This window comes from Corylus avellana, chromosome ca9, assembly GCF_901000735.1.
Source record: "Corylus avellana chromosome ca9, CavTom2PMs-1.0".
In the NCBI taxonomy this organism is placed as follows: Eukaryota; Viridiplantae; Streptophyta; class Magnoliopsida; order Fagales; family Betulaceae; genus Corylus; species Corylus avellana.
In genome coordinates, this window is record NC_081549.1 from 3,151,001 (window position 1) to 3,175,812 (window position 24,812).

The following is a 24,812-nucleotide window of genomic DNA, read 5'->3' on the forward strand; positions in this document are numbered from 1 at the left end:
TGCTAAATTTCATATTAACTACTTATTAGGTGAAAATAAATTTTATAAATGATTTTACAGAGTTCTAATTACAACGGTAACTAATATTTACAAAAAAAAGTAACATAATTAATGTAATTAACAATTTTCTTTCCTTTTTGTAGAAATTGATGACACTGATTTAGATTTTGTTTGAGAAATAAAACTTTTGAGTCATAAATTTAGGCAAAAGCTTCATTTTTAAGTTTTTGCTAAGAGTGTATTTTGACCATTTTTAGATTTTTTGGACATTTAAAAGTGCTTTTAATTTTTTTACCAAATGAGTATTTTTTTTTCTTTTTCAAACGGACTTTTTGAGTTTTAAAAGTACTTTTAGACCTCTTAAACGCAATTTCAAACATACCATTAAACCTAACCATTTGGGGGTGCGTATTGTACACTCTCTTCTTTGTTGCTAGGATTTTAGTTCCATCCCTGACTCTAGCGGGGGGCTCTTGTTCAAAGTAATGGACAAATAGTTGGTGAAAGAGACAAAAACAAGAAAGTGGATTGGAATAAAGGATGGATGAGAAGGAATTCTTTGATTGGTGGGGATTTCTCATGGCAAGAAAACTCCATAGTCTATAAAAGTGAAGAAAAAGGAGGTCTCGGAAAATGAAAGAAAGGGGTTTCTGGAATCAAAATTATGGCATTTTAAAAAAAAAAATCAAAATCAAAAAATTAGAACTGACTAGACTGATGATTAAACAGGCATGAAACTATGAAAAGGCCTTGAGAGATTCTTGACAAATGACCCAAGTAAATATAAAGTGAAAACATACAGTGATATCTTGAGATTTGAGGCCTAGAATAATTTGGGTGTTTCCATCACTATGATTATACAAGTTATTAAAAAAAAAAAAAAAAAGGTTTGTTGCGAAGGGGATAGTGGAAGGTGGGTTCAGATCAAACCTCACTTATTACTATAATGGAACAATGTACCATAAAAAAGAAGAAAGAAGAAAGAAGAAAGAAAAAAGAAAAAAGAAGAAAGAAAAAGGGAAATTACTTGCCATGATACTATTTTATTTGTGGGCTTCAAAGATGTAGAGGCTCCTGCTTTAAGAGAGTACGAATTAGTGAAGTAGTATGGCGTTGGGTATGAACGAATGGAAAAAGTCTTACAGTGTTACGTATGCAAATAGTCAGTTAATTAATTTACTCATAATCAAAGACAGATAGATGGGACTCATAACAATGACATTTATGACATCCACGTTCATCTCAACCTACAAACCAAGTTCAATAAAATAATCAATGTGACGGCAACTCCAAGTTTTCCCCTCTCTCTTTCTATCTCTCTCTCTCTCTATATATATATTGGGATTATAGTTTCTTATCTCCTGAAAAATAGTTTTTTTTTTTTTGTCATTTCTTTTTCTCTTTATATTGTATCTCAACTTTTAAAAATCTTATTGAAATGAGCAAAGTAGACATAAGCATAGCTCAATGATTCCACAACTACACAAATTTATCGGTGGAATTCTTTTCAATGTAAGCCGCTCAACAAATTTTAACTAAAGAATCACATTTTTCTATTTTAATTATTAACCTTTTCAAAACGCTTACGTATGGTTATCTATTTTAAATATTTACTTTCATTATTTTCAAAGAGCATCCCCTCAACAGAAGAAGAAAAAGAAAGGATAAACTAGCTATAATTCTATAATACTCCACACGTTTTTTTAGATGTGATTGGTATCATTTCCTAATTATTTTCCTTCACAAGAAATCTGACGGCCTTCCTGCTTAAACATGATTCCTGAATACATTTCGGGTCCCAAATGAAAGTTTTCTATGAATTGTTTAACCATTTCAAAGACAACCTTTCAAACCTAAAATTATACATGTGAAAGAAACAAACACACTCTCTCTCTCCACTAAGGGTCTTAATCATGTTCAATTATGACAACCCAATATGGTCCCTCCTTTTGTGATTGGGGAATCTTATCATGTTTGTATTACAACAGAAAATAAAATGGCCATTGTGATTTCCATTGCCTAGCTAGCCTTCTTCTATAAAGTTAAATGCTAGGCAATTAGGCTTGTCGGACTAAGACAACAATCCCTCCATTCGCTAGCTACTAATGTTGAAGCTTAGAGACTAGAATCGGGTAACTGCCTGTTAATGTAAAAGGACAGGTAATCCTCATACTTACCTGGACAGGCGGATCTTGCACTTCGAGCAGCCTAAGCACTTAGGTAAAACTCACATGCTCTCTCACATAAACTACCCGTATTATTGCGTGCAATACAGACAATTAGTTGCAAATCAACAGCGTCGATGATTCAGCAGAGTTTGTCCCTTGATTGGCTAATGTTTTGTCAACTGTTCGATTTATAATGGCATCCAGGGATCTGCAAATGTTTTCAGGAGGCGTCCTGTAACGAAGCAAACCAGCATACCATAAGACGAATATGCAGAGGTAAAATATATGATTAGAACATGCACGACAACAAATCCCCCCAAAAAAAAACGATCCATGAGAAGACAATGCTGTATACAGAAGTGTTGCTGTTGCTACATCCAGATTATATGCATATGGAATATGTTATCTTCAGCTTGGGAAAGCTGTCCACCACGTCCTCTACCTCTGTCTTTTGTGCCCCGATGCCCTATCTTGGACTTAGTATAGGGACAAGGAATGAGAAAAAAATATCAGTAATTAGATAGAGATTGAGAGAGAGAGAGAGGAAACTTGGTATAGATAATCATGAACACAATTCTCACTGTCCTATTCCATCAGCAACAGTATATATATATATATAGGACTTGTATACAAGCATAATTCCACTAACCTCCTACAATGTAGACACACAAATACAGCCACTACTCAACTAAATAACATCACATGAACAGTAACCATATGTGCTTCCCATATCTCCAATTTCTTGCCTTCTATTGTCCCATGCGACCATGAGCATCAAGAACTGAGATCCCTAGTGTTAAATGATTTTAACACAAACTAAGGCCTTCAAAGATAGTTTGAATAACTCTAGAAGTTATAAGGGACAAGTTAATGATACTAGAAAGCAATAAAGAATGATGAAACTCGGTAAGGTCATATATCTTTCAATGCAAAAGCTAATCTTTTTATCATTCATGAAAATTGGGGAAAGAAAAGACCATTTCACCAACATGGCTCTCCTCATAATAAATATTTCCAGGAAAGATGAAATTAGATCAGCAATGGAAGCATGAATCTTAAATCTGGAGCCTGGCCATATCCATCTAAAACTGAGATATACATGTTTAAAACGAAAGATACAACCAAAATAGGAATATGTATATATATTTTTTGATTTGGCACCAGGTATCCCGACTAATCCCGGGGGTGCACAGGCCCTTGACAAGGAGTTTCCGACAAGTGCACCTCGATTAATTTAAGGGGCAAACCCTAAGACCAAAATAGGAAAATATTTGACAATACCTCATTGGACATCTCTGCTCTATGCTAGTAACCTACTGACACCAAGAGTTCTACTAACACCTAGTGACGCTAGGAGTGCTATGCCACAAAATTTAGAATTCTAATATGGCAATAAGAAACTACGTAAGATATTCATTATTCCTTCCAAAGACAACCCAATGTATCAAACACTTTGGATCCCAAATGATACCCCTACAAAAATATCAACGCAACTGTATGATTAATCTCACCACATGGAACTCCAATTCATCAAATAGCAACAGACAGACAAAATCATCATAATATTTTTCATTTTTGGCCAGAAAACCTAAATTGTATACATATAATCAAAGCCACAGCAGCTTCCTACTTCAAAAAGAAGAAGAGAGGAAACAAAAAACTCTGGGAAAAAAATAGTAGTACAATATTGAGTTCTAAACCATTCACTCTAACAAATCAGATTTACCTTATCTTGATGAAAAGCAAAAGAGAAAAACCTCCAGTATAGAGTAACACCTACTAAACCATCGATGTAAGTCCCAATCCCAAAATCTATATTTGACAAAATGCTAACCTCACCACTCTTATCAAGACCACCTCATCAGATTCATCCTCTTGTGTGATGGCTCAATGAAGCAGGACATCTCTTAAACCTTCCAAAATATAGCAAACTAACACATAGGTTTTGCTTATAAAAAAAATGAAGGTTTAACAGTGAGTGAAGATTGTTGGAAGATGGAATTGGGAATAGAAATTAGGGTTTTGAAGCTCTTTTATCTATCTTTCTGAGGGATTTACCAGAAACACAGACGCTGAAGAAGTGCAGTTATTACGCTGAAAGCTGAAGAATAAGATAGAGAAAGAAGAAGAATGAAGGAAAGAAAAACAGAGCAATAAGCAAGAAGATTCTAGGCACTCTGACAAAATTAGTCACAGTGAATTCCTGATAATCTACTTGAGAAAACCACAACCATTTTTCTAGGACCCTAAAAAACACTTAACTATAGCCCTGGAATAAGTTTTTTTCACAAATCATTGACCAAAGCCAACTAGAAGTAGCCAAAACAGATCAAAACCATTGGTAAGTTTGGCGTTACAGTAACATGAAAAACACCAAGTCTATAGTAACTAAACCTCGTTCTTACTCTCAAGATAGGAATTGCAGATATAAGAAGACTAACAGAAAAACATTTGTCAAAATAGGAAAGCCCCAAAGAACAACCACAGACACTATCTTCTTGTTGGGCCACATAGGCCTAGGCTCAGAGGCTTATGTCACTATGTGTATTTTGCAGCCTTTCACTCACATATTGACACACCAAGCCAAAAGAATAATCTGACTATTCTTACATTAAGTAAAAGTGAAGAATGCATTCTAGATTCCAGAAACAAATATGACTGAAGATAATTGTCATTGATGCCCCACGTATTGCAGGGTTTTGAAAGGAGGGTTGACAACCCAATTGGTGGTTCGATCAAAGCAAAGGCACTAAAAAAGAATTCAAAATAGAACCAACTTCAACTTCAAAGTTCAAAAGAGTAGAGTTATGAAATCTACAAAATCTTAAGATACATACAAGCTTAAAAGCTATCCCAGCCCATAACCTGCTTTTATTCTCTTTTAAGTTCTGATGATTTGCCAGAGAATAAAATCATAGACACAAAGACTAAGGCCTCAATATGACTATAGCAAATCTTACTAGCGTCTCCTTTTGTTTTTCTATGGAGAGGATGACATTCCAATCAACAACCTAGATTATGATTTAATGTTCCATCCACCAAGAAGGGCAACAGCACAGCAAAGACAGTTACATATCATCTCCACTGTAATTTGAGGTCATATATTTTGAAACATCTAATTAAGCATAGAAAATGTAAGGGTACTTAAATCTAAAACTAAAATTACAAGAAAGAGAGCGAGAGAGAGAGACTCAAAGTTTACAAGATATAGTTAAAATGCAAAACTGTCATGGCTCAGGACTGCACATGCCACAAGCATAATCCAAACCTAAAGTGTGATATTACAAATACTTTTGAGACGCAAACATTTGAGTTAGGCATTTTCGTTAAACCTCAACTCATGGCCAGTCCAAAGCTCAAAATTCTGCACCCAACAATCACATGCCATTAATTAGAAACTCAGTTTCATGTTTAAAGATCTAACCTCTAGTTAAAGAGCTGTTTGCTAACTGAGAAACTGAAGTAATTAGGAAAAATAAAATAAAATAAAATAAAAAAACTTGTTCAACTGCCCTGTTAGACTTTAAATTCTTGACGATGAAAAATGCACCCCAACTAAGCTCGTAGTTTTAGTTAGCTCATTTAAGCACAGGCTTTTGTTTCTCCAATTGTAGATATGATGGAAATAAGCATTCACAAACTATAAGTTAAACAATAAAACAGAGCAAAAAGATAAATGTACTATGAAAAAGATTAAGCAGAGAAAAAAAGATAAGAAAATCAAAATCCATGCAAATGTGTGTTCAATTACATACCTAGCACCCATTAAAATACAAACCCAATTAACCAAAATTTAGCAGAATATTCACGTGAATCGAAACAAGAGCACACACCCACATCACAATGCAAACGGTAGTTCAAAGACCAGCCATTAGAAAGAAACACATTACAAACCCCAAAAAATACACGAACTTAAATAAAATAAAATAAAATTGGTATGATACAATTTTGAACCAAACAAAGTTTGGATATTCAAAAAAGGAAAATCAAGTTCCGCTAAAAAAAACAAAACAAAACAAAAAAAACTTCCACACACCCACACGACACAGAATCAAATTCAAATATTTTTAAAAATTTGTTAAATATTTGTTCAAATATTTTTTCAAATCAAGTGTTAAATATTTTTTAAAAAAATAATGTTTTAAAATTTGTTCAAATTTTCCTAATGCTTTTTGGCATAGAAATAAACATATAGTACAAACAATTACCATATGAAAAATATTTTTAACTATAAAAATATTTAGCCAAAGACAAGACCAGTTTAGATGAATCAATCCAAGTTTTGCATAATAAAAACACGAGAGAAAGGACCATAGCATACTCTATAGCCTGTCTCATTTTAAAAATTGAATTCTTCGGCCGTTATCACCTAAAATCACATACATTTACTAAAAAAGTACTTAAATCTTAAAACGAGATGGATAATGGGTCTGCGTCTTTGGTCTTCTGGGAAGTTTAACTACATGAAACTCACTTTCACGCTCACATACATGGAATTATTTTTTGTGCCCAACTGCATCTTGAATTCAAAGAGATTTCATTGATGAATGCAGAAAACAAAACAGGGCATACATACATGTCTGTAACAACAAGGCATACATTTTCACTTATCTTTCTTGACTTTAGAAAACAGGCATAGAACCTAGGTTACTGAAAACAAAAATTAAGGAAATACCAGAAAATAAAATCCTAACTATGAGTTCAAAGAGATTTCATTGATGAATGCAGAAAACAGAGCATACATACATGTCTGCAACAACAAGGCATACATTTTCACTTATCTTTCTTGACTTTAGAAAACAGACATAGAACCTATTTGGTTACAGAAAACAAAAATTAAGAAACTACCAGAAAGTGAAAAAGATGATATCTTTTTCACTATGAGTTACATGGACCTAAAGCAAGTAGGCCTAGAATAAAATAAATCAGGACCCAGATAACGATAAGCTCAGAGGTTCAAAAAGATGATATCTTTTTTTTCGTTTCTTCTATTTTCCAACGAGGATTCTTGGTCCCCAAACACAACATTCAACCATTGAAACCATAACAAAAAAGGAGCCAAATACAGTTCAATTGATGAGAGGAATGGGAATTGGCTGACCTTGAAAACGGTGGTGTGTAGATCTGCACTGCACTGATCCCCGCTCGCGGAGGAGAGAGGGGTCGATAGATATATGCTCTATACGTGGGTGTGTGAAGAAAAGAAAAATGGCAGGGGAGAAAGGGATGAAAGTCTGAAGGGAAGGAAACATAAAAGGAGAGGGAGTCTGACAAATATTAAATTTTTAACATTTTTTTTTTCTTTTAATTTGAAGAGGGGTCTAACAAATATTAAATTTAACTTTTGACAACTAGTTTGATGTTGGGGCTTTTTGTCCATTTTCTTAAAATTTTAGAGAAATGTAAGAAATAGAGAGTGGTGCTCTTATTTGATTAGCGAATTTAAAAGATTCACGTCTACATTCTTTAAAGATTTTTATCTAAACAATTGTGATTTTTATCTAAGAATTGAGATTGCATTTGTTTGGACGTAAAAGATATGTCCAAAAATATTTTTGCAAATGAAAAAATAGCCAAAAAGAGTTATTTTGTAAAATCAAATGAAAATAAGGAATTTAGGTGTAAGCCATTTTTTGTTTAGGTGCTGCCCACATTACATGCATGCTGTAACAGATAACAAAATATTTCAACAAAACTAGGAGTGAAATGAGAACCTCCTGATGCTAAAAAGAAGTGCATGTCCTATCCTGTGGATAAGACTCAAATGGACATGGATGAAATCAGTAAGAGTAGATTGAAAACTCATGCTTAAATTCTAGTTACAGCTACTCATGCTCAAATTCTAGTTACAGCTTTCAACTGGCTCACATGACTAACTGAATAGAAAAAACAAGGTTATAAAGAGGGACCAACAACATTATATGCATGAAAAGAATCTGCTATACAATCTAACAGATTATTTTTTAAAAACCAGAGAGACAAACTAGATTTTTTTTATTTTTATTTTTTATAAGTAACCGGAATATCCATTAAAGTGCAAAAGCCGCAACTCAAGTACATGGAATATACATTTCTTTTATAAGTAATGTTTACACCAAGCTAGAAAGAGAGAATAAGTCAAGAAAATCATGAAAACTAGGCAAATTAAGATCTAAAGCAGCTGTCCAATAGTAAAGAGTTTTGAAAAAATAAAAAAATGACTTAAGTTCCGCCATTGTCCGCTCATTGTCTTTAAAACTTCTATCATTTCTTTCTCTCCAAAGACACCACAAAAGGCAAGACGCCAAGTATTTAGCTAGACCTTATTCAAATCCCCAAACTTGAGCTTGATTTGAAATTTCTTTCAAAATAAAGTCACTAATTCCTTACAAGAAAGTAAATACTTACCAAGTTTGACCCAGTTTTAAGTTTGATGAGAAGTGACTTGGAAAATATGTTTCCTAACATCTAGTACAGGGGCCATTTTTAAAAACATCACGTGATCAACTCTCTATGATTCAACCAAATGAATATCAAAGAATAGTTCATCCAATAGTAAAGATGTATTAAGAAGGCCGAATCTACAAACATATCTTTGAGATTCATGCAAACCAACCAAATAACTCCTATCAGTTTAGTACACTGTGTGCACTTCATAGGTCTAAAATTAGACTTTGAGGAAAAGACTACTTTCAAACTGCATTAGAAGGGTTTTGTCATTTCAATTTTTTGGCCTGACCTATGTCGGGAAGATTAAATGATCAGACCAAGTAAGAAGAATGTATGCCAAAAGCCTATGGACTTACAACTTCAAGCCAGTGTTGCAGGGCTAATTTCTGAGCCTTCTCATCCTTAGATAAACCTTTTCCAACCAACAAATACATGAGAGTTTATGCTGTTAGTGTAATGTTTCTAACAACACCTTTTTTCTTTTCCCTAAATTTGTAAGGTAGTAACTAAGTACCTTGGCAAGTCTTGTCCAGCCCGTGCCCACTGTGACACAAAAGTTTCTGGTTTCTCAATGTTGAAGAAAGATAACGGCTACGTTTAAGAGAAGCAAAGTCTAAGGCCTTCCACCTGTGGCAATTTGAATTGAATTCAGAAACAAAGGTTGAAAACACCTAAAAATGAAAGAAATTGAGATAACTCTTGTAGACTTTCTCAACCATAACTGCACAATCTGCAAGGTTCCGTCTAGTCCGATAAAAAGTAAAGATGGCTCTGTAGCTGCTATCAGTGTTTCAGATTCTGTAACTCCCAATTTCTGGCAGTTGGCACAATTCTTCCCGCATATATCTACAGCTTCAACTTCCCACTCCACTCTCTAATTCCAGGCAGCATAGTGCTTTTGAAACTACTTGATACTACACTATGGACAACGACAATTTCAAACATTGACTTTTCTACAAGAATTTCAATGGATTTTTACAAACAAATACATGACTTCGCGAATAGCTGTACTGAGAAGAATACCAAAAAGAAAAAAAAAAAAAAAAAAAAAAAAGAAAAAAAAAGGTGATCCAAGGAAAAAGAATCACAATTCAAATCAGAGTGTATGTTGGGTCATCATCTCAACCGAAAGCACTCTCATACTTGTCCCAGGCAATCTAGAACTTCTCAGCAATATTTTTGCAGTCCAACGAGCAGTGAGTCAGGTTGTTGACTTGCTCCTCTAGCCTGCTTATTCGTCTGCAACTCGTGACGGCTGTGCTTTCTCACTTCCAGCGCCTATGGAGGTACTTGGTCTGGGAATTTGAGAACTGGTTATGGGCTTCTGCAACAGCTTCAGAGCAGCCATGATCTCAGCAAATGTGGGTCTCAATTTTGGATCTCTAAAATGTTAGATGGATCAATTGTCAGAACTGCAGAAAATGAATTTTGAAGTATATTGGATACACTGCAATAAGAAGATCATGTTACCCATAGGAAAAGACGTAGGTGGCCACGAGTAGAGAGGTGCATTTGCAAAGATAGTCCATCATTAATGGGGAGTAATCAGAAAGGATGAAATGTTTTTGAAAGAAATTATAGAACCAAATATGCTTTAAAGAACTGAGATTAAATTCAATAACATTTGCTCTGCTCTCAGCATTCTTATGGCTCCAAATAGCATAAAGTGGAAGTTTCATCAGTGACATTCAGTAGAATAGACATGGGAATAACTGTTGAAATCAATATCATTTTCCATTAAATTTTTTTTTTTTTTTTTAAATGTTGTTTTGAGTATTCTGTGTATCAGAATTTCTGGTAGCAATGCAAAATAATTAGTTTGAAGCTCATTGACCTTTCTATAACCCAATTATCTAACCCCTAGTTAAGGATTTCTGAATCTTCTTTCATGAAGCTTGGGGACCTCACAATGACTGTCTCAATGGTGTCCGTTAAACCAAAAAACATGTATCTCAGGGTCCCATTCAACGCAGATAAGAGTAAGAAAAGAGAGAGACCCATTCAGTAACAAACGGCAACATATTTCAATTTGTGAATAGAGAATGATCAAACATGCTCAACGAAAGTAAAGCACCCATATCAGATATCTCTTAATGGTTCAATGGGAAGGGCAACTAAATAAAATTTTGAAGCAAAAAATAAAAAAAATAAAAAAGCAAAAACCTTTTTAGTCATCATTTTGGTACACAAGACACAACCCAGCACCCTTCGAATGATTCGTCAAATTGCTCATAATAGATTTGTTCAGTAGTCACCAAATACTCCCCGGTTTCAGGACATCTAATTTAGTACTTAAAAACAAAAAAATGAAGAAAATCTAAAAATTTAGGCAAATGTTAACACTCACCACATCAGAAGTAGAAGTGCAGATTTGAGAGATGAAGGAAGCAATTAGCAAGACTGTTATCAACCGATCAACACGACAAGAACAAAACTGAAAAATAGAAATCTACAACAAACAAATTACGGATCCATGACAATCTCGATGCAAGAAAGTTGATCAAGAAGATGAAGGATAAAACATTAGGGTGTTGTTTGACAAACTACATTACATTCCCCCATACTATTCATCTCATTTTTCAAAAAAAATCAACATCAAAACATTCTTACTTTTGATATCATATCATTCATTTTTTATATCACATTATTTATTTTTTACTACTATTTAAATAAAAAAATTACTACAAAATAAAATTTTTTCACTTTTCAATACAATATTTTTACTTTTCTATACTAATTATTACTATTTTTTTCTCCACCAATCGTAAACAGTGCATTGTAAAGGGTTTATTGGTTACCAAACAAGGCTAGATTTCTATGTTCTCTCTCCTGCAGATTGTAAGTTTCAAAATGACGCAAAAGCACCTTACTAAAGCCATCGACCGTGTAGTTGAAAGAGGGTAAAATAGTCATTTAATGCCGGACAAACCAACAAAAAGACCCAAAAAAAAAAAAAAAAATCACTTAAAAAACATGGCTCTTTACAAACTCAAAGGGTAAAACGGTAGTTTTGATTGTTAAAAGCCAAAAATAACCCTGCTAAACTTAATTATGATGAACAAATAATAAGAGCATAATATATAATAAAAGGACATTGTCAAAGAAAACTTACTATTCAACCCACATTCCCACTTTTTTATATACTAGTTGGGTTTGCACGTGCAAATGTGCGTGCTTGGTTCCCGATGTTATGAATTATTATACTTGTTAAGTTTATATATATATATATATATATATATATATATATAGAATGTATTTAATAAATGGATTATGGAACAAATGTATATATATAGAAATTTTCAAGTAAATAAAGCAAAACTATAACATTGAGCTAAACTATACAACATAAAAAAGAAAAACAAATTGTGCATATGTCCATGGCCTTCTAATGCTAACCAAATATGATAGTCAATAAAAAAATAATAATAAAATATAAAAAATATTAAAAAAAAAAAAAAAAAATATTTTAAAAAAATATTAATAAATGTAGCAATGAGTACAAGTCACTCTCAGTCTCACATGTTGGTTCCTACCATACTTTAAATAAGTTAGGTTAGAGGTGGACCACCTCAAATGTGAAAGGCAGAAAAAAAAAGCATCCTTGTTCTAAAAAATTCTCGGATACACTCTTCCCAACCTGCAGACATTACATTCATAATCGAATTAAAAAAATTTAAAATGAAAGAGTATCAAGCTAGGAGCATGTATTCAAACAAACACAGTTTCTACTATTCTATGTTAACCTGAGTATATTGAAGGACAGACGTTTGTTATCTGCTTCTTTTTTTCTTTTTTTCTTTATTTAAGGTTAAAGTGAAAATGTACTTTCCCCACCCATTCATAATCGAATTTCTTACTTTCCCCATACATATACTCAACTTATTTCTCCACTAACCTATTTTATGTGTGTGTGTGGGACACGGACTAATAGACAAAGAAAAGAAATAGCATTGGGATGATGGAGAGATCGGCTGCCAAGTGCCACGTGGGAGAAAAAGGAATGAAAGAGAATATTAAAGAATAGAAAGAATAAGTTGCATCAGGGAAAGTGGGGAGAAAAGAAGATAATTATGAGGAGCGGTCAAGGCAGAAAACATTCCACTCAAATGCTGCCACCTCATATTATTTCAACATACAAAATAACTTGATTTCATGGGATAATAACCCAAACAGCAAGCTCAACCCGATAATATCCCTAACAAAAGCTTACCAAAGTCTGCACCTAAAAAATTTCTCAAACTCCACTGCCCAGACCACGCTGCCACCTCCCGCGCCGCCCAGCATTGCACCGACCAGCCGCCCAGCTCCGTCAATCCCACGCCGCCAGGCTACTCCGACGGTTCACCACCGCTGCTCCGGCCGAGGGAATTAGAAAAAACCATTCCTCCACTGGTGAGTTCTGAGAAATTTTGTGATTACTACATGTATTGTGAGTTGGGCTGTAACTGTGTTTTAATGTTAGTGAAATGTAGAAAATTTGTTTTATAGGGCTGTAAAACCATCCTTCGATTGGTCTGTAATTGATGATGTAGAAATTTTTTTGTAAGAGAGAGTAGCGTGGAAAAATTTTAGTGAAGGGGATAATGGTTTTGGGCGAGATGAAGAGGGGATAATGCAACCAAAAGACCAATTTTGTCCAAACAACTTTTCAAATCCTTTTCATTTAGAAAGGTTAAAATGGTCTTTTAAACTATCAATTAAAAAAAAAAAAGGAAAAATAATAAATAAAGAAAAGGGGGAGTGGGAGACAGCTCGAGTGGGAGATGAAATCTAGCTGAAATACCCAAAATACCTGTCAAACAAATTCAACTCTTTACAAATGCAAGGGGCAAAATGGTAATAATAAGGAATGAAAAACAACAATACCCATAGAATTTCCTATCAGATCGTAGGGTTGAAAGGGAGAAGATACTAATATAAAATTTTGAAAGACGTAAATAACCTTGCATAATTTAAATTTGAAGAACAAAGGTTAAGGCCAAAATAGTAATTTGACCTTGTGAAACAGAAAGTACTATTCCAGAGGCATTCGTTCTTTTAGGATTGCTCTAGGTAACGATACAGATATTCTCTTCTTTCTTCTCCGCGCCTCCATGAACGAACCCTAAAATTTCAGATCTTCATTGTTCTCCTTACAGCCATGGCCGACTCCCTGGCTAAGCGACGCCTTTCGATGTTTTACAAATCAACAACTTATCCTTATCCACTCATATCTATTTCTCGTCCTAGTTCTCGTCCTTGTTACGAGATAGTTTTCTGTATGTCTTTTTGGCAAGGTAAGGACTTGGACGAAGAATTAACAGATTGGTATTCCGTTAAACTTTATGCCCAATCTCCAGGGGAGATAACAAATATTTCTCCGTTTTGGAAAGGGTATGCTCCAAAACGGTCCAGCGTTGAAGCCGTAGGCCAATCGATATACTATTTTGGTGGCTACCGTCGTTCTGATTCTACTCGATCACGCGATGTCTATAGTCTTTGCATTAAGACGCGAAATCGAAATCAGTTGTCTGCGATGCCTTCCATGATAGTCCCAAGAATTGAACCTCACACTTTCGTGCTTGATGACAAGATATATGTTCTCTCCGGTCATCAGGATCATCTGGGTGCGCCTGAAATTGAAGCCTATGATCCCAAAACTGGAGAGTCCAAGGCCTTGCCTCATCTTCCATCTCCTCTGGGATATAGCTTTATTTGTGCAGCTCTTGAGAATCCAAGCAGGATTATCGTTGCTTCTCCAACAGAAAAGGAGGAGGAGGAGACAGCAGTGTTTTATCAATATGACTTGCTGAAAGAGTGTTGGATCTCGCTTCAGGAACGCAGGTTACACTTTTTGTGTCCTCTGGGAGATCTCCCAGAAGGTGGAAATGCTGTCACGGCAGGAAATAGTCTCTACTGGGTAACTAGTGACAAGACAAAGCTGCTGGCCTACGTGGTAGATGACAACTTGTGGCTGTTAGGGTCTCTACAAGGTCTTGGGATTTCCTTTGTTGAAGAAGTTGGCTATGATGGGCCCAATCCTTTTAGTTTTATCCATTTGGAGAACGAGAGATTCTGCTTAATTGGTAGTGATTCGAATTCGGAGGTTCTGTGTTTCATTATTGAGGTTTATCACAGGAATTTGGATGTTGATCGGAATCCCATTGACAAGAAACTGGATTGTTATCGGAAACCTGGTGACAAGAGATTGGAAATTTCAGTAGTGTCCATGCATACATATAAGACGAAGTGGACCTCTCACGTAAGAGGTTGCATTTTACTGTAAGTCTTGCTCTCTCGATATATATATATATTTCTGTGTGACATTTTGGCTACAAGAAATGTGTACACATAAAGCCGTCTTCAAAATATGATTGATAAGAGATATCTCTTTGATAAAAGTGTACACTTTGAGCTACCTTTTATGAAGTGGAAATACATTTGATATCTCTATAAATCATCAGGTGTTACACATAAAGAAGTCTTCAAAATACTAAACATCTAGATAAGTTTGCTGCCTTTCTTTTTTTCCATCCCCTCTCCTATGGGCAGGGCTCTTGGAAAAGAAATGTGTGTGTCAAATTTTTGTGTATTTCCATGGCTTCATGTATTGTACAATGGATTTTCTGAATTGAGTTATTAATTGTAGGGATTTGATAACCTCCCTAACTCCCTAAGGGGGTTGGCTCTAGTGGTAAGGGCCTTTGTCTTGATGGCATCCCATCATGTCTAAGGTTTGAATCACTTTAGATGCAAACATTTCCTTGGGGCCACGCTCAAGTCCGGTGTTTACTTGACAAGTGTAGGTACACAAAATGGCCCTGCCTCGGAGGGATTCCCCAACTTATAAAAAAATAAATAAAATAAATAAAAAATTCTTGTGATTTGATCATCAAAATGAGAATGTTTGCAAATAAATAATTAATAGGGGGAAAGGTGATAGCTAACATAATTGAAAGTTTGATTCATAGTTTTTGATTTGGATGAGTAATATTATTTAATTATTTTCAATAATTTTTTCTAAGGAAATCTTATGAATGGCCTTAGTTTTATTTATTTTTGGTTTATGACTTTTTCTTCTACTAATGAGTAGATCGAAAATTTCAAAAATTAGTGACTTTATTTAGAGGAAGGACTATACATCTCAATTGCATTAATCAAGCAATAGCTAGAAACCTTTGTCAACAAAGCATGCAGCTAGAATTGTGGATTTCTGGCAATTTATAGGCTTATAGAAGGTGAGCTTGTCGAAGTATGGTCGCTTTTGCCAAGCCTTTTGACAACTCTTAAACATATCATTGTTTGCCTAGTTCCCAAGCGACCCAACAACAAACAGAACTCAAACAATCCAACAACAAAAGTCCTATGACAACCAAGAAAACCCCTCAATACACCAAAAGCCCTACAACAAACAACCCAACATCACACGAAGGATTCAGCCCTTAAAAGCATGAAACTCCCCATCCCTATGAAGAACCTAGACCAACCGGTAAACCTGCCACGACGAGAGCAGCTGGAAGGAACTAAACAACACCTGGCCAAAGAAGACCAACACGCCAAACTTCAACCAGTAGGGGCTGGTATGCCTACTGGTTTTGCAGAATTCTAATCTTCAAAATGTTACCTGATATATGTGAAAGAAAGGAATGTGTTAGTCTCTTCCAAATTTTTGGTGGTATTTAAGATGGTTGTAGGGAGTTGAGAATTCTTTCTCTTTAACTTTTCAATATTTGTCTACTCCTGCTACTTATCACTTTGCCTTAATATCTGTATCTTTCAAGATTATGTTCTATTCCTTTATACGGAATTTCTCTATCAGCTAGTTCTTAAACATATTGCTCTTTAGGCAAGCTTAAACTATTAAAATCACTACTGGACCTAGTGTTTATTAGGCCCATTCATGAAATATTGTGCTTGGAGTAATTTGGAGTTTTCCTGCCATCTGGGTAATGGTTATGTTGGTAAGCCTTTTGCTTTTCTGTGAGGATCTGGCTTCTAGGCCCTGATGTCCCCAACGATGGTCTGTCGAAATTTGCTGTTTTTGCGGTGGGTTTTGGCTATCATCTTTTTGCTCTGCTTCCTTGTTTTCTGTGTTTCTCTTTAAATTTCATTACAGAAATCTGACAAACAATCTGAATATATTGTCCTGAGCATGCCAATTAGTGGCATCTTATTAGCCTCTAGAGTCTGTCAAAAAAGAAATATGGAAAGGGCGGGCTTATAGTTTTTGCAGAAACTTTATGTGTAAAGGGTAAATAGCTTCCAATTAAATATGTGCTCCTTTTTACCTTGTTAAAGCTTTTTTATAGGACCTGTGTTGTTGCTATCAAATTTTTCCCTTATCCATGCTCTTAACCCTGCTCTAGGGGGAGCTTATTTGATGCGCACATAAGAATGATACTGCTGTTAGTCTTTTGTGGAAGTGCTAATGGGTGTTAAACTTGCAGGGGTAAGTACGTAGATTCAGAGAAAAAGTCAAGCAAGAAGGAAGGTATTCCCCATTTCATGTTCTTATGCAAGCACTTTATATCATGACATTGTCCAATGCTCTCAGAGGAATATGTTTTTATTTTTTCCTTCTTCTTTTCATGAGGACCCTGAATATTTATTGTGGCTCCTGTTGTATAATTCCATTTTAGAACATTATTATCTACAATATCCTGAATAATATGTCTGCTTGATATACATTTTTGGCAATGTCTGCACCCATGGCCATTCTTCTATAAGTGATGAACAGAAGTAGGTAATGGTCATAAAATACACATTTCCAATGCCTAGAAATCCAATTAAGTATGTGTTCCTTTTTACCTTGTTAAAGATTTTCTATTTTCCCCCGTTGCTTCTATTTTTGTCATTTTGTGTAAAATAATTTTCTCTGGTTAACAGCTTTTTCATTTTCATTTACTCATTAATCCTTCTTTTTTTTTTCGATATTTTTCTTCGCTAAAGCGATAGGATTTATTATTCATTTTAACCCCTAGGGGTTGGCCCAAGTGGTGAAGGCCTTGGTCTTGAGGTTTGCTCCCTTCAAGGTCCAAGGTTCAACACCTCATGGGTGCAAACAATTTTTTGGGGTCATCCCCTGGTGAAAACCTAGCGACTTAACTAGTTCTGTGTAGGGAAACTTCCTACGGTGCGGTGCACGGGACTGGGGTTTACTCAGCAGAGGTGGGTCCGAAGGGCCCTGCCTTGGAGAGGTTCCCCGACATAAAAAAAATATTAACTAAATAAATAAATAAGAGATTTATTATTCATTTTATTTTTTCTGTTCATGCAGATTGATATTATTGGAATAGAATGCCAAACATGTTATGCGGAGGTTGCTGCTACATTGCTACATCTTATATGGAAAATATGTGGTTGAACTTGAAGTTGGTTTAATTGATTCAAATACTAAGCCCTTTTGCCCTGAAGATCTTTTTGCTGCGTCATGGTAGATTACAATATCCTAATTACATTTTATGAAAATTTTAAAGATGTGTACTGAAAATCTGAACCTATAAAATATATGTTGTTGGTACTTTTTGCCATTTTTCTTTGTGGTTTCATAACTCTGATTGTCATTTACAGCTATAATATGCCGCTACACCAATTGCAGGACTTTCATCTGATGCTTATGCTCTGTCAAAAGTGTATAATTTTAGGGTTAGCTAGAAACTTGGCTGCTAAGCTTGGCCAACATGGTATAAGAGTAAATTGTGTGTCGCCTGATGCCTTCGTGACTGCTATGTTTGCAAACCTTTTTGGTGGATGGCTCCTGGTATTATGATGAGGTTTCTATTTAGCAATATTTAAGAAATTCGCTTATTTGAATTGCCCGTGCTTATCATGATGGCTAGAATTTTAATGTATTTGTTATTGTGAATAATAAGCCCCACGGGGGAGCTACATACCCCAGTGTACTTCAGGAGGTTTCCTTTTTGGACGAAGTGTCAAAAATTTCCTTCGAGAAATTTCTTCCAATCTGGTCTATTCAAATGTTATTGTGTTTATTTCATTATTTGCCTGTGAATTTCACATGCATTTTTAATAGCAGAAAAAAAGTTAAAAATAAATAAATAAATAAAGAAAATTTATTAATAAAGCACACCTTTTTTGCATATCCCACAATTTCAATTTCTTTGAAATTTTGGATTGGAAATGTTTTGAGAATATGTGGCATTCAATAAAATTTTGACAAGTAAGCTAAAAACGCATCAGAAGCAAATAAGGATGAAACACTGGAACCTAATTTCTTGAGCACTTTGGAGACCATTGCTATTGTTGCTGCTGAAGCAGTTGGTGACATTGCTGGTTGGGGAGTTGATGGGAGATGGGATCTCTCTTTCTTTTGGGGTTTTGAGCTACTTTCCATTGCTGGGTCCTTCTCCAAAACCATCGAGAAAGTGAGAGAGAGAGAAAAAGAGATGGGTGTGATTTGGGTGGAGATGAAGGGATGAAAGTGTTCTCTCTCCGACAAGACGGTGCTCCTCCACTGGCGGTATAGATCTTCCACTAGCAACGTTGGGCTGAGGAGGTGGGTCTCCGATGGGTTTTTTAGGGATAGATCCGTGGATATCTTGTAAAGGGAAAATTGGTGAGTAAGATTTAGTGCTTTTATCTATATTGTATCATGTGGTTTTAGATGATGCGTTAATATTTTATTGAATAGGTATTATAGCCCATCCTAAGAGTAGGGCTCTCAAATCTTCTAAGGTGCGAGGAGCTTAAAAGATGTCTCTCATAAATATAAGAAATTAAAAATAAACTATTATTAAAAAAAAAAAAAAAAATTGAACTCTAGCACCTAGCAATTTGGAGCACAATGAAGACACAATTTGAGACTTTTTGTTTTCTTTGGCAAAATATTTTCTTTGATAACGTGAGTTTTCTTTTATTTCTTTCCTTTAGGTATGACGATTTTAAACACTACTTTGGAATACTATTTGAAAAAATAAAAGATATGTAACCCAATTTGTTTATTTGTAAATAATATTAAAGAAATTAACTTTAATATTGTTTATAAAAATTACAAAATAAAAAGTTCTACATAAATACTTGGCCAAAAATAAAATGTTATATAACCGAATTTCAGTATTTGCAAATAATACTAAAGATATTAACTTAATTTTTGTTAATAAAAATTTTAGGAAAAACTTCCCAAAACTTTCATGAACTTTCATTCGTTTTGACACTACTCCAAAAAATTAAATTTATATGTACAACAAACAAATTAAAAAATCTCAAAATCTCAAAAAAAAAAAAAAAAAAAAAAAACCTAGCTTCATCGATCCATCCCTCAAGATATGTGAAAATATGGAAGAAGATCAAGGTAAAAACATAAAAATAAAAATAAAATCCTTAAACCTAGAAGTCAAATTATATTGCACTTGCGAACTACAAATGCTTGACCCATTCGACACTCAAAAACTATGTTAATATAAGGATTCCAATATCGACCAACAATGCTGAGAGGATGCCCACTTTTCAATTGAGACGACTCATCATTTCTTTTACCAATTGTAATTATCTCGTATGGCAATGCCAATTCCAACCTACTAATAAGTGCCAATCCTTTTTTTTTTTTCTTTTCTTTTCTTGCGTATGCTTTCTTTGCACTCAACCTAAAAGCATAAACAAGAACAAAACTAAAAAATAGAAATCTACAACAAACAAATTCCTGATCCATGACAATCTTGATGCAAGAAAGTTGAAGAAGATGAAGGATAAACCTTAGCTTTGCGGCCTTTGCCCCATGGCGAGCCCAGTGCCCCTCAATCCACCGATCACTAAGGATTTCCATCATACTTATGCTTACATCATCATCATGGTTCTTTTAAATTAATAGCTCCTGTATTAAAAAAAACATATGTACTGTTGTGCCAATGGTGAGTGCTTAGCTGAGAGCAAAAGGATGAATTGCTACGTGATAGATGAGAATAGAAGTTTGCTAAAGTAACCATGTAAAATTGTCATGGAATGGATGGTTTTGAGGCTTCTGGTGATTCCTTGCTGCTCTTCACAGCTAGATCAAAATTGACCCACATGATTCCATACAAAGTTGGGTGTCTTAAATCAAATTAAATTATGTCAGTGCATTTTGTATCTAGATTGATAATTTTTTTATTATCAGATTTTGGTTTGCTAAGGCAGCCACGGGTACAAACGAAACCAAGCTCATGGTTTGGTGTATTGACGCCCTGCCAGGTGCATACACAGAAAAATCATATCTGAAAAAACAGCATACATCTTCTTCATTTTTGTGCCAAAAGTATATATATATATATTAAAGCGTACTTTATATGTACGTGTGTGTTAAAAATTCAATGGACAACGATTTTTTAGAAACATCTACAAAAGAAGGTCAACATATTAGGGTAACAATTTGTTGGCATATTAAATTCTAGTCGTGTTGAGACATAATATAAAATTATATTTGTCAACTATAATTTCACACATTTAATTAAATACGTCGGACCCCTCAACTTCAACCCGTTAATTTCGGGTTTTTGTTCATATCATGTTTACGAATCGTGTCATAAATTCTCAACCTTATTGTCACATGTTGGGTTTGAATCCCTTTTCAGACTAAATAAGGTAGAGAATTAATGACAAACCTAACAGAAAACAAAATCAAGGATTAATATGTAATATATATATATATATATATATATATATTAACAAAAATTCTCAAAACTCTAAACTTTCACTAATTTTGACACAACCCCAAATTTAATAATCTCTCAATTAAGGGTATCGAACTTTCAATTTATTTCAATTACCTCATTCTATTAGAAATTTCCATTAAATATTATCAAATTCCATAAACACCTGATATATATATAAAATATTGCAAATATGCTTTTTTTATAATAATAATAATAAAAAAAGACTGAATCTTTACAATTTTTATAATAAAAAGCAAGGGTATTTTGGAAACTTTGACAATATTTAACGAAAAATCCAAACAGAATGGAGGTAATTGAATGAAACTGAAAATTTTTTAACATTGAGGAGATGATTTCAAAATGCGTGGAGCTTCTTAAAGGTTTAAAACTTAGAAGTTTCAAAAAAAAAAAAAAAAAAGATAAGGACAAAAATCTGGACGAATCTTATTCCAACTAAAACTAATTTTTCTTCCAATTTCAACTAGTACTAGGTTTTCTTGTAGTCTATAGAGAGCTGTTATGCCCGAAATTGTAAGAAATTACACATAAGAATTCCGTGTGCTAAGAGAGCGTTTAACAAATCAGTCTATAGAAGCCAAGTACTTAGCTAGACCTTATTCAAATCCCAAAACTTGAGCTTGATTTGAAATTTCTTTCAAAATAAAGTCACTAATTCCTTACAAGAAAGTACATACTTACCAAGTTTAACCCAGTTTTAAGTTTGATGAGAAGTGACTTGGAAAATATGTTTCCTAACATCTAGTACATGGGCCATTTTTTAAAAACATTACTTGATCAACTCTCTATGATTCAACCAAAAGAATATCAAAGAACAGTTATTCCAATAGTAAAGACGTATTAAGAAGGCCGAATCTACAAACATATCTTTGAGATTCATGCAAACCAACAAAATAACTCCTATCAGTTTAGTACATTGAGTGCACTTCATAGGTCTAAAATTAGACTTTGAGGAAAAGACTACTTTCAAACTGCATTACAAGGGTTTTGTCATTTCAATTTTTTGGCTTGACCTATGTCAGGAAGATTAAATGATCAGACCAAGTAAGAAGAATGTATGCCAAAAGCCTATGGACTTACAACTTCAAGCCAGTGTTGCAGGGCTAATTTCTGAGCCTTCTCACCCTTAGATAAACCTTTTACAACCAACAAATACATGAGAGTTTATGATGTTAGTGTAATGTTTCTAACAATACCTTTTTTCTTTTCCCTAAATTTGTAAGGTAGTAACTAAGTACCTTGGCAAGTCTTGTCCAGCGCGTGCCCACTGTGACACAAAAGATTATGGTTTCTCATTGTTGAAGAAAGATAAGGGCTCCGTTTAAGAGAAGCAAAGTCTAAGGCCTTCCACCTGTGGCAATTTGAATTGATTTCAGAAACAAAGGTTGAAAACACCTAAAAATGAAAGAAATTGAGATGACTCTTGTAGACTTTCTCAACCATAACTGCACAATCTGCAAGGTTCCATCTAGTCCGATAAAAAGTAAAGATGGCTCTGTAGCTGCTATCAGTGTTTCAGATTCTGTAACTCCCAATTTCTGGCAATTGGCACAATTCTTCCCGCACATATCTACAGCTTCAACTTCCCACTCCACTCCCTAATTCCAGGCAGCATGGTGCTTTTGAAACTACTTGATACTACTCTATGGACAACGACAATTTCAAACATTGACTTGACAACAAGAATTTCAATGGATTTTTACAAACAAATACATGACTTTGCGAATAGTTGTACTGTGAAGAATACCAAAAAGGAAAGAAAAAAAAAAAGAAAAAGAAAAAAAAAAAGTGGTCGAGGAAAAAGAATCACAATTCAAATCAGAGTGTATGTTGGGTCATCATCAACCGAAAGCACTTTATCATACTTGTCCCAGGCAATCTAGAACTTCTCAGCAATATTTTTGCAGTCCAATGAGCAGTGAGTCAGGTTGTTGACTTGCTCCTCTAGCCTGCTCATTCCTCTGCAACTTGTGATGGCTGAACTTTCTCACTTCCACCGCCTACGGAGGTACTTGGTCTGGGAATTTGAGAACTGGTTACGGGCTTCTGCAACGGCTTCAGAGCAGCCATGATCTCAGCAAATGTGGGTCTCAATTTTGGGTCTCTAAAATGTTAGATGGATCAATTGTTAGAACTGTAGAAAATGAATTTTGAAGTATATTGGATACACCGCAATAAGAAGATCATGTTACCCATAGGAAAAGAAGTAGGTGGCCACGAGTAGAGAGGTGCATTTGCAAAGATAGTCCATTGTTAATGGGGAGTACTCAGAAAGGATGAAATGTTTTTGAAAGAAATTATAGAACCAAATATGCTTTAAAGAACTGATTGGAAGCAAGGACTGGTAAAAACAGAGATTAAATTCAATAACATTTGCTCTGCTCTGAGCATTCTTATGGCTCCAAATAGCATAAAGAGGAAGTTTCATCTGTGACATTCAGTAGAATAGACATGGGAATAACTGTTGAAATCAATATCATTTTCCATTAATTTTTTTAAAAATGTTGTTTCGAGTATTCTGTGTATAACCTTAAGTATGTGGGAATTTAGAATCCATCTCTCTCTCTCTCTCTCTCTCTCTCTAAGAATTTCTGGTAGCAATGCAAAATAATTAGTTTGAAAGCTCATTGACCTTTCTATAACCAAATTATCTAACCCCTAGTTAAGGATTTCTGAATCTTCTCTTTTGAAGCTTGGGGACCTCACAATGACTGTCTTAATGGTGTCCGTTAAACCAGAAAACATGTACCTCAGGGACCATTCAACGCAGATAAGAGTAAGAAAAGAGAGAGACCCATCCAGTAACAAACGGCAACAAATTTCATTTTGTGAATCGAGAATGATCAAATATGCTCAACGAAAGTAAAGCACCTATTGAGACAGTTATTAACCCTGATAGCAATTCGATTCAAAGCTTGCTAAGAACGAAAAAGGATCAGTAGTGACAGGCTGCGAGATGGGGGGTGTGGCAGTCATGCCACCTCTGATGCCTGAGTGAGAGTTTGATTTTGACAAGAGTAATAAAATATGGAAATAATAACAGAATGTATTCAAGAGTAGAATTGAGAATGTATCTGTATTGTAAGTTGGCTCCTCTTTTTTTAGAGGCTATGAGTAGGTGAGATCTAGTGGGACTCTCACTCGACTCCTTGATACGTGGGAGTGGTTAAGCGATTTCCTTCTTAATAATCTCTAGGAGGTTTTACATGGTGCTCTCTTAATGCACCTGGACCCATTTCAGTGATATCTGATTAGTTATCCTCATATTTGGTTTGTTGGACGATGTTTGTGCTCCCTTGATATGTGGGAGTGGATTATCCTTCTAGATAATCTTAGAGATTGCAAGGAGAGAATATTATGTATCTGGACTCCTCTTGGGAGCTCTAGTTTGTTATTCCAAATGGGGTTTGTTGAGCAATTGTTGGGCTTCCTTGATTATTGGGCTAGCATGATATGGTGCATAACTGCACAATTTGGAGCGGACTAGGTGAGGACTATCCGTCCGTGCCCAGATTGCAGGGGCTTGGGCTTAGTTCCTTAGTGACTTAGTGAGCCGTGAGCCTCTTATTTG

At 34.8% G+C, this 24,812-nt stretch overlaps 1 protein-coding gene and 1 long non-coding RNA gene across 8 annotated transcripts; one reads left to right on the plus strand and one right to left on the minus strand.

The window, feature by feature from the left end:
* Positions 1 to 1,509: 1,509 nt before the first annotated feature.
* Positions 1,510 to 12,897, minus strand: LOC132191303 (uncharacterized). Its single transcript, XR_009441265.1, has 4 exons — positions 12,808 to 12,897; positions 9,112 to 9,979; positions 8,954 to 9,009; positions 1,510 to 2,400 (listed from the first exon to the last, which is right to left on the minus strand). It is a non-coding gene; the product is annotated as an uncharacterized LOC132191303 (long non-coding RNA).
* On the plus strand, positions 12,690 to 18,568 carry LOC132191302 (uncharacterized). 7 transcript variants are annotated; one of them, XR_009441264.1, is made up of 4 exons: positions 12,815 to 12,989; positions 17,024 to 17,067; positions 17,854 to 18,009; positions 18,147 to 18,568. XR_009441264.1 is itself a non-coding variant. In XM_059606252.1 (3 exons), the coding sequence occupies exons 1-3, from the start codon at positions 13,738 to 13,740 to the stop codon at positions 18,185 to 18,187; spliced, it is 1,206 nt and encodes a 401-aa protein (XP_059462235.1). In that variant the 5' UTR covers positions 13,590 to 13,737; the 3' UTR covers positions 18,188 to 18,568. The 7 variants fall into 7 exon arrangements, 2 of the variants coding, with proteins under 2 accessions (XP_059462235.1, XP_059462234.1); XR_009441262.1 differs by lacking the exon at positions 12,815 to 12,989 and adding an exon at positions 13,592 to 14,858; XR_009441263.1 differs by having other exon boundaries at positions 12,690 to 12,989; positions 17,024 to 18,009.
* Positions 18,569 to 24,812: the final 6,244 nt, after the last annotated feature.

Bases quoted from the DNA above. Each gene is read 5' to 3' on its own strand.
- LOC132191302 (XM_059606251.1), top strand. From the start codon at position 13,738: ATGGCCGACTCCCTGGCTAAGCGACGCCTTTCGATGTTTTACAAATCA. The intron at 14,859-17,023 runs GTAAGTCTTGCT...TTAAACTTGCAG, and splicing joins GTAAGAGGTTGCATTTTACT to GGGTAAGTACGTAGATTCAG.